This window comes from Pocillopora damicornis, chromosome 10 (genome assembly GCF_964200805.1).
Source record: "Pocillopora damicornis chromosome 10, jaPocDami1.2, whole genome shotgun sequence".
In the NCBI taxonomy this organism is placed as follows: domain Eukaryota; kingdom Metazoa; phylum Cnidaria; class Anthozoa; order Scleractinia; family Pocilloporidae; genus Pocillopora; species Pocillopora damicornis.
The window spans coordinates 16,688,059-16,698,041 of record NC_142679.1 but is presented as its reverse complement, the minus strand read 5'-3'; the positions used below and the strand labels follow the sequence as shown (position 1 = coordinate 16,698,041).

Below are 9,983 nucleotides of genomic sequence, written 5' to 3'. Positions count from 1 at the left end.
CTATAAAACCTCGAATGAGTAATGATGTTACTGCATTAGATTAGTTTTCCGACACTGTAGATCACACTTTATGTCAGTTTAAGCTTTCATGTGTTAGACAAATCTGACATTTTATGAATCAGTTTAGTGTTGCGTGGTTCTGTAAATGAAAAAGTCTGCGTAAACTAACTATAGTCACAAATATCAAAACTCCGACCACTCTAAAAATCTGTGTTCTTGACAGCAACGAAAAAGTGATCAGTACTGACTATAGTTTTAAAGCCCTTCGTGAAAGCTTGAGTTTGGCTTTAAGAATTTCTCAAAGTTTCCGTATTCTCTTTATACTGTCGTCTCCTTTTTTCGCCGCTTTCGGCTAATTAGATAAAGCTCAATTGTCCGTGTTAAGGGATCGAATGAAACGAGGGATGTTAAAGTCAAAGATTCCGAAGTATAAAACAATTTAGGGTAATCCTCGGGTATTTAGATCATAAATCAGAGATGGGGGATATCATTCAACAAAACTCAGGTTTGTTAGCACAGGACAGGTGATAAGAATGACGAATGTCGACCAAGAAATGTTTCATTTACCATAAAATCTTTAAAGAAACACTCTAAAAAGCAACATTATTAAAACAATTCAAAGGCTTCAAAGGCGTACCATCTTCAATTTTGCTAGATGAATGTCGTACGCTACTGTTTGAATTCTCAGTCGAAGGAAGCGCCTTGGTTGTCGATCGCCTAATCAGCGTATTTTGTACATGTGACAGAATCGTCAGAGGATTGTGAATTTAAGTGTAATTTAGAGGATGATTGTAAGTCGATCAACATCGAACCAATGGGTGATAGAACATACAATTATGAATTGAGTGACTCAGACCATGTTTTATATCCTCGAGATCTCGAAAATCGGAAAGACGTTATTAACAGATCAGTGCAAGTGAGAATCTCTCGATTCAACTAACGGATCAATTTATCTCTCAATCTTATTACGTAAGGGGATGCATTCAGATTAGTTTTAGAACTCTCTTGTTTCCGAAGGCCTGTAAAAATTAAATAAAAAACTAGAAAAATGAATGAACAATCCTCACTCGAGAATTAACTCATAGTACAAATATGAGCTCTAGTCACTATTTGTTTACAGTATTTTGTTACGAAGGATCGAACAATCTGCACGCGCAATCGAGGCATCAGTGAGAGAACATAGATACCAATGGTCTTTAAACAAGCAATGCCCAGTCTCAACCTCTTAGCGAGATTGTCGCTCGTGTGAGTTCAGTGGACTTTCTGATACAGAAACCTTCGATATGATAGGATAACCCCTCGTATGGAATGTCGATTATCCTAGCCTCCTAATTGTAAACACGCATGCGGTATGAAAAGAGCTCCTACATAGCCTACTCCGGTCCGCCACAACGGCAACGTTTTCTTCCAAGGGGCGCATAACTTTGCTAATATCGGGATTTCAGTCAACTGAAACCTGAAGGAAAGGTAGTTAATTGGTGCTAAAAGCATAATATAATTCTTGACTCGTCTAGAGCTCCTGAACGCGATATGTATATCAAATGCTTGACTCAAATAGATTTTTTGATTGGAGCGCTGAACACGTCGCTAGCCGCGAATCAAAATGCACTAACTTTCTATGGTAAACAAAATGCAGTAAGCCCCAAGGGAAACAACGACTTGACTTTCGACTCTCACGTGATAAGGTCGTTCATCGTGAAACCGCAGCAAACGTGTGTGCCAGCCTGCCTATAAAAAATAATTTTTTTGCAGTCATTTTCGAGTTGGGATGTATGAGAAAACAATTCAAAAAATTAAAATTTAAGTCACTGGCCCCACAGGAAACAATGAGGATTGCCTTGTCTTGCCCGGCAAGGGCAACAAAACTCATTGTTTCCCCTGAAATCGGTCATTAGCTACTTATTTTATCAACTTTGCCAGGTGTCTCCATCAGAATTTTCTGGAGGCGAAAGTAAACAAAATTAGTAGGGTAGCTAGAGTACAAAAGATGAGAAAATAATTAGAGCATCAAACGAAATAAATGTTCCTTAGCATATTGCCTTCGGTTATCAGATTTAACGTGCACGAGTCCAAAATAGGAACATAGAAATACATGTATGGTATAGCAGATATACCTATAAATTGTGACTCATTAATGTACGAGTTAAAACGTGAGAGGGAATTCTATCAGTTTTCATCTCTCTCTGTTGAAATTAAATCCTGCAGCTCTTTTTCATTAGGCAAAGTTAGCTTTGTTTGGTGGGAAAAAGTTGTTATGTATCTTGGATGCGACTAATTGATATTCATAGAAAACCGGGTGTAAGGGAAAAGAAATCCGGACAATAAAGAAAAATCCAAATAATCGAGGTTTGCTTTTATTAAAGTTAAATGCCCCCACGCTTTATTCGGATGTAAAGAAACGCTAACTCGATTCGTGATCAATACTTCGTGCAGAACTAACTCAAATGCTTGATTTACGTAAGGAGTTCTCAAGCTGTTTCTATTCATTTCTTTTAAGCACTGTGTCAAGTTTCATTAAAAATGTATGAAAAGTAGATAAGAGATTTTTTTAATAAAAAAATACGAGAGGATTGGAAAGAAACTGAGGGTAAGAATATACTTGTTTCAAGGAGTAACCAAGTCATTAGATTTGGAGAAAACTGGTTAGTTTAAACTTTAAAAGAAGATTCCTGTCTAACTTTGATAACAACATTGATCTTAAATAATCAGCCGCCTCGATAAACACGTTTGAGTGAGAAGTATATATACAAAAGACCTTGACTACCGCATAAACGTGAGAAGAAAAGTCGAAGAAAAGTAGGAAACGGAAGGTAAGTGTGCAAGTCAGCGGACAAGTTTTAATCCTTCGCAGGGAAGATTCCTTTATATGACTTGATAGTTTAAAAGGTGCTCGTATTCTTTCGCTAAAAGTCAGACAAAGTATAATTAACAAAACCCTAAACTTATAAGACTATTTGTTGTATCTAAGAAGGGAGAAGGGCAACTACTTTGGTCATCTGTTTTTCTTTCTTTCTCAAATTACAGGATGAGAGGGCTTCTAGTTGGTTTCCATTTCTGTCCCGTTCTGTTGAGTGGTGTTGCTGTATTTCTTGTGGCTTTCAGTTCGTCTTTGCACACTGACTTGAGCAGGGACGAGGTTTTCGAGAGAGTTGAAGGTAACACGTGAATGTTTTATACCTCCAAACACAATGGTTTTATTTTCCGACGGGATGTGAATGTTTCAAGTGCCATGGGCGAAAAGTCGGATGACACAGATTTTGGCTGTTTGACATGTTCCCTTCCCCCCCTCCCCATAAGGCTCTGTAACATTCTTAAAATCCCCCTCACTGGCATTCAATTTTCATTCTTCCCGCTTTATACTCTGTTGGCCATGGGGTCGGATAAAAACAACTGAAACTTTCTACGCTCAACTCTCGTAACTCTTAGGGCTTCTTCATATTCACCTTTGTACGATATCAAGAATCAAGATAACCTCTTAAAACAGGGTGAACAAATACACACAAACTGTTTTATGGAAGTATCCAAAATAAACTTTTATTCTGATGATAATATGAAACACGATTATGTTGTTTTTCCAGGATTTGAGCTAACTGGTCACATCACCAAGACATTATACGCTGACGAAATAAGCTGTGGATTGAGATGCCTTCAAGATGAAAACTGCCAATCTTACAACAGCAAATCTGATGCTAATAATGCAAAGAAGGAATGTCAACTGAGTAATCGAACCAAAAAATCAAGTCCGGAAAACTTGAGGCGTAACCCACGTTCTACTTATTATGGAAGAGGTATTGTTGTGTAAGGTGCTTAATCTCAAGGACAAGTAACATTTTTATCACCTGGGTGAAAGGGAAGGGGAGGGGGGGGGGGGGGAAAGGGTTGGAGTATTTTGGTTGTCACAATATAATTTACCAAATCCCTCCATAATTCATGTAAAGGCGCCAACATGGCTGCCACGTTTTCTGGAGCTCTTCGCCTATTTACCATTTTTGGTGTTCTTTTCGTTTTGAATGCTGCCCAAGAATGCTACAATTGTCACTATAGGGGGGCTGAAAGTCCTTGGCCTTTCAAACATATTTTATCCAAGTTTACTACTCCTAAATTTAGAGTTCGCCGGCCGGTCGTGTTGTGGGGCGTCCATGGTCTAACCTTGCTTGCAGTACCGGAGAAATATATCACGCTAGATATCACTATAGATATGGACGTAGAGTCACAACCGGGTCCAGAGATAGACAGGAGTTTCGGAGGAGTTAATAAGAACTACCCGATGTTAATGCGAACTAAGCCAGCGTCTTTGAAATGCTCTGAACTCTTGTCTCTCCGAAACAAAGCTTTCAAGCCATCTCCGGCCGTTCTATCTCAGTTCAAGTCACTCGGCATTCTGAAATACCGTGGGCAACATAGTGCTCGAATCTCACGATCCATCTCAACCAAGAAAATCCCGGTGATGCAAGGCCGCCGTTTCATCAAGGCTGAAGGTCGGAAAGTGGATCGGAGTAACTTAATTAACATTCCGCGTGTCAACACAACCGACAAAACATCCACCTCTAAATCAAAGGGTTTCGCTGTCCCAAAATGTTTGTTTACGAACATTTGTGGTTTGTCGAAAACAAAAAGTCGTGTACGAGCACCTGTGGCGCTTGAGGCTGACCTGAGATCTCAGGATATTGATGTGTGTATTGTCAGTGAAACTCATCTTTCCACTAATATGCCGGACGCCGTGGTGAATATCCCAAATTACAATGTGTTCAGGCGGGACAGAGGTTGGGCAGACTTGGACAAAAGAAAAAAAGGGGGTGTTGCGGTCTATGTGAGAGACAGTCTTAAAGTCTTGGATGTCTATCGGTCCAATTTATATGAATTTATTGCTTTAACAGTGCAGTTGCCGTCCGATCACATTATGCTAATTTGCGGCCTGTATAATCCTCCCAAGCATAGCTACCGGGATCTCGACTTAATTAATTATATAATATCTTTTGTGGACCTTGTGTTGAACAAACACCCAGAAGCGGCTATTGTCTGTGGTGGCGATGTAAATCGTTTGGATATGCAAGAATTTAAGGCTTTGTCTGGCTGGGATTTCGTGGTTGATTTTCTCACGCGGGGTAACGCGTGCTTGGATAACTGTATGACCAACCGAGCGGATCTGTTCGGTCAAGCATATTCCATACATATGCTTATTAAGACAGACCATGAAGGCTTTGTTTTACCGGCGGGATTAAAGCTTAAACCTATGCGCCGTAAAGTTCTTGTGCGGGACTGTAGGGAACATCGGAAACAGTCATTTTATACGGCACTCGCTGCGCTGGACTGGAGTGACGTCCTCAATGAGGTGGACATAAACAAGGCGGTCGAGGTGCTTGAGGTAAAGATTCGTGTAGTGATGAATAAGTTTATGCCGCAAAAATCTGTACGCATGTCATCGCGTGACCCAGTTTGGATGTCCCCATTAGTCAAGTGTATGCTGAGGACTAAGTCCCATATATCTTTAAAGAATAAGGAACGCCTGTCTTTATTTAATAAGCGCATTTCTGAGCTGATAACCGAGAACAGAAGAAAACTGGCTGCCATAGGTAGCGGTGAGTGGTGGAAGGGCGTGGACGCCCTATCGCAGCGTCGCAGGTCATCGTTGATAAATTTGGACAAGAACTCTCTAGTTCGTCTGAACGACTACTTCGCCAACCTGTGCTATGATGACACTTACGTTAGACCTAGTGATATGGATATCCCGGACAGTGTAAAGCCCCCGAAAATATCTGAGCGGTGTGTCTGGAATACCTTAGTTCATGTAAAGAAAACCGCAACGGGACCAGACGACCTCCCGTACTGGATCTGGAAAGACTGTGCTGAGCTACTCACACCAATCGTCACTCACGTTTGGAATCTGTCGCTGTCTACTCATACATGGCCAGACTCCTGGAAAAGGGCAAATGTTAATCCTCTCCCCAAAGTGAACATGCCTATAGAGGACTCAGACTACCGTGGTATTAATGTTACTCCCGTTATTGCCCGGTTGTTTGAGAAGGTCGTGTATCGTACACAAGCACAGTCAGTCATTGAGAGCAACCTGAGCCACACCCAATTTGCATATAGACAGGCGGGTAGTTGCACAAATGCCTTGCTCGCTATCCAGCACCAGACATACAAGTATTTAGATAGTAGTGACTATAGCGCAGTGCGAATTTTTACCATGGACTTCAGTAAGGCTTTCGATTTTGTGAACCATGCTATTTTGTCTGCCAAACTGAAACAGCTACCTCTAAATCCGTACATTATCAATTGGTATCATAGTTTCCTCTATGCAAGACAACAACGTGTTGTTAGTTACAATTTTTTAGGACAGTGGAAACTTGTCAATAGAGGAACCACACAAGTTAGTGTAAGCGGACCGTATCTTTTTAATATATTTTTGAACGATTTGGAGATTTTTTTTAATGGTTGCCCTGTGCTTTTTAAATATGCCGATGATTCCACTATTCTTTCGCCTATCACTAGGAATAGTGACCCGTCTGCCGACTTAGTAGGACAGTTCTTAACATGGTGTAAAGACAATAGAATGGTCTGCAACCCTTGCAAATGTAAAGAGCTGGTTGTTAGAAAGAAAAATCATAATGTACTCTACTCTCCAATTAATAATATTCCCCAATGTAATAGCTTCGTTTTACTAGGAGTAACTTTACAGAGTGATGGAAAATTTGATGAGCATGTAAGAACTAAGCTTGTCAAAGCAAACAAGTGTTTACACGTCCTACGAACATTGAGAAAGGAACATTACTATCAGGCAGAGATTGATCATCTTTTTATATCGATTGTTTTGGCTAATTTTAGCTATGCACTTTCAGTCTATGGGGCATCTGAGTCCGATCTTACGGTTGTACAAAATTTTTTAGACCGATGTCATAAATGCGGTTTTATCTCATTTCCAGTTTTTATCAAGAACCTTTTAAACAAACAAGACAGAAACATTTTGAAGAAACTAAAATCAACGGATTGCCACCCCCTGAAAGATATCATTCCTGTCCAAAAGACATATCTACACAATCTCAGGAAAAAAGGCTGCGCGCGCCCGAAAATTAATACACAGCGCTTTATGAACACATTTGTAAATAGGCTGATATTTAAGCTCCATTTATTGTAATGATATACTTTTTAATTCATAATATGTATGTAGATTTCTGTAGTTTTTTCAATTCATTGTAACATAAGATATGTAGTTTTATCTTATGATGGAATAAAGACTTTATATATTATATATAAAGACTTTATATATATAAGATTAATTCCATATTGTTCTATCGATCTTCATCATTGGCTGTCAATCTTCTTTGGTCCCACCTTTAAACTAAGATGCTATGGATCCTACAAAGATTTCCAAAATCAAGAGCTATTTAATGATTGCGCGAAAGGACCAAAAGCTACGTGATTTGTTTTTTTCCAAGTTCCAAGTTTAATCCTCTCTTCGTTCCAAATGATCATTCTTCTCTCTTCCGATCCAGATAAACGAGGTTGGGATCCTGCTTACCCGGCCTTCTCCTGTAAGGAAATTCTACGCTCTGGACACTCTAAAGGAGACGGGGAGTATTGGATCGACCCTGAGAAGAGTGGAAACCCTTTGAAGGTCTATTGTGACATGTCAAGATATGGTGGTGAGTGACTAAGACACGAGGACTTTAACCGGAGTATATTTGACTATGACTTTGCTATGGGAACATTCTGGTCTTGGCTATTCGTGCTTTCTCTACAAAGATCCTTATTATGTTTTTTTAATCGAAACTATAACAAAATTATCGAACTTGATTGGTTATCACCAGCCGGCCGATTTGAGAACTAATAGGGCAGTATAAGCGTCACACTTGTAATTGGACGGTGTAATAGGACAGTTAAAGGGACAGCTAACAGGTCATGCTTGTGTGAGTGGATGGAACGCGTCAGTGCGCGCGCTGTTGTCTCGAATTTTGATGAGTTCACTGTTGTATTTTTTTTTTATGAAAACGTATAACCGATTTCCAGTTTCTTTCTCAAATTTTGTCATAGGTTTGATTAATTGGTAACAGGACTTCGTGTCGTCCAATTCTGTCTGTAATCATACTCGTGATTAACAAATCAGACTCCTGCTTTGCAGTTGTACGATTTTGTTAATCACTCGCATGATTACAGACTGAATTGGACTCCACTCGGTCCTGTTACCATTATTAATATGTCAAAAATTTTAGTAACATGAATGTCACCAAATCATTTAGGTTTATTTTATTTTAGGAGGTTGGCTTCTGGTGTCAAATGTTGAGTTCGGAAGCTCCTCTCCTAAGGTGTCAGTTGAGACATCATACCGTGGAATAGGTAAGTCACACATGGTTTTGCAGAAACGTGCCATGAAAGAGCTCAGGAGACACTTATCCTTCACTCAGTTGAGATTCCACTGCCGCAAGAAACAGGGACGCACATTCCATGTGGTCACAGCTTCCAATAGCTCTGGTGAAGCTGTGGTCCAGTACTTCAGCGGTCAGACAGATGAGCAACCGGAAGCCTGTGGTTCGTTTATAAGATTAACGCGGGATGACAATTCCAAGTTAGCTGGCATTTGCAGAGATTGGGGTCGACTAGCAAGTGGAGAGTACTATGTTGGAAAGTGGGGACATGGTGAAGGTCAAAACAGGGTATACTTGTACCCCGCCTTTGGACAGTATAAGTATCACCTTAAGGTCTACTTAAATAGCGACAACGACATTGATTGCGACGATATAACCTCTCAGAGTGTTAACTCAATCGGCGATTTCTGGAGAGTTTTTGTTCGTTAGTTGCGTAACTTAGAGCTGTCTGTACACCAAGCAACCCTTGACTGTGCAAATAATTTTAACAAACGAATAAATCAAAACAAAGACGAACACAAGAAATGCACCGTTACCCTCACCAGCTGTGGGTTGTAAAGACCTTTTAGCGCACAAACATCCAATTAGGTCTTATGTCCGACACTTGCCTCTTCCTTGTAGTATAGAGTTACCAATAGTGCTCCACTATTATCATGTAGTTATAGTTTTACATGCACCGCACCGCATCCTAAAGGAGTCAATGAGATAACCACGGTTTTCTATGTAGAAGTTTATGTAGCTTTACTTATTTCCAAGAACAATTAAGGTTCGAAGAGTAAGCCTTTCCCTTTTGTTTGGTCGCGGAATATGTATATACACTGATTTCCTCGTGAATAGATGTAAATATTAGGGCAAGGTCATTCATTTCAAAGTCAAATCGCTCAAGTATTTGAGAGCACGAGGAACTTTGTTTGAAAGTCTCCCTCGAAACGACAGCTTTTAAGTTTTTTGTTAGAAGTACGTTAATCTTAAAGTTTTCAAAATCGAATAAACGCGCCATAGCCTCTCCTTCATTGGTTTACTTGGCCTGCATTTGTCCGAAAATGCAAATGATAGTGATTTTGGTCAACTGAATGGAAAAAATGGTCGTCTGTATATTGATAATGTTACTGTAGGGACCTTTAGATTATCAGATTATCAGGGGACGAGTTCAGCAACATGTACGAATTTTGAACATAAGTGAAACTGTGCGAAATCATACAAGCATAGTATTCCGTTAGAGGATCTGTGGTGCTTTTTAAGAGCATCAAAGGTCCTTCTACAGCTACTGCGCATGCCTTTGTGTTTGTTCTTGTGAATGAAATACCCAGCCTAATTAATATGTTAAAAATACTCCAGTAATATTGTAAATCTAATATATAAGAATAACACGAGCAGGGTACAGTAAGGAAAAAGGTACAACTGATAATCGAAATATTTGTGCTATATTTATACTTCTAAATACTTCCATGGCTCTGTTTAAAAATTCCTATTTTCTTCGCTGAGTAACAACGCTGAATTTATAATTCTTAATGTTATACGCCGCTTGTTTTCCTCCTTTAGAAATAAGGATTATAATAAATTAAAGGTTGCACAACTTGATCCGCACTTACGACTGTGTGTTAATTAGTTTGATCC

At 39.6% G+C, this 9,983-nt stretch overlaps 1 protein-coding gene across 1 annotated transcript; it reads left to right on the top strand.

Annotated features, from left to right (window-relative positions):
- The first annotated feature begins 477 nt into the window (after positions 1-477).
- Positions 478-9,947, top strand: LOC149039133 (uncharacterized). Its single transcript, XM_089185752.1, has 5 exons — positions 478-524; positions 3,103-3,155; positions 3,579-3,788; positions 7,497-7,646; positions 8,257-9,947. The coding sequence occupies exons 1-5, from the start codon at positions 478-480 to the stop codon at positions 8,793-8,795; spliced, it is 999 nt and encodes a 332-aa protein (XP_089041878.1). The 3' UTR covers positions 8,796-9,947.
- Positions 9,948-9,983: the final 36 nt, after the last annotated feature.

What these genes read in the sequence shown, in the direction of transcription:
- LOC149039133 (XM_089185752.1), top strand. Translation starts at nt 478, where the DNA reads ATGGGGGATATCATTCAACAAAACTCAGGTTTGTTAGCACAGGACAG. An exon ending in GGTTTTCGAGAGAGTTGAAG is followed by an intron (nt 3,156 to 3,578) that starts GTAACACGTGAA and finishes TTGTTTTTCCAG; the next exon opens with GATTTGAGCTAACTGGTCAC. An exon ending in TGACATGTCAAGATATGGTG is followed by an intron (nt 7,647 to 8,256) that starts GTGAGTGACTAA and finishes ATTTTATTTTAG; the next exon opens with GAGGTTGGCTTCTGGTGTCA.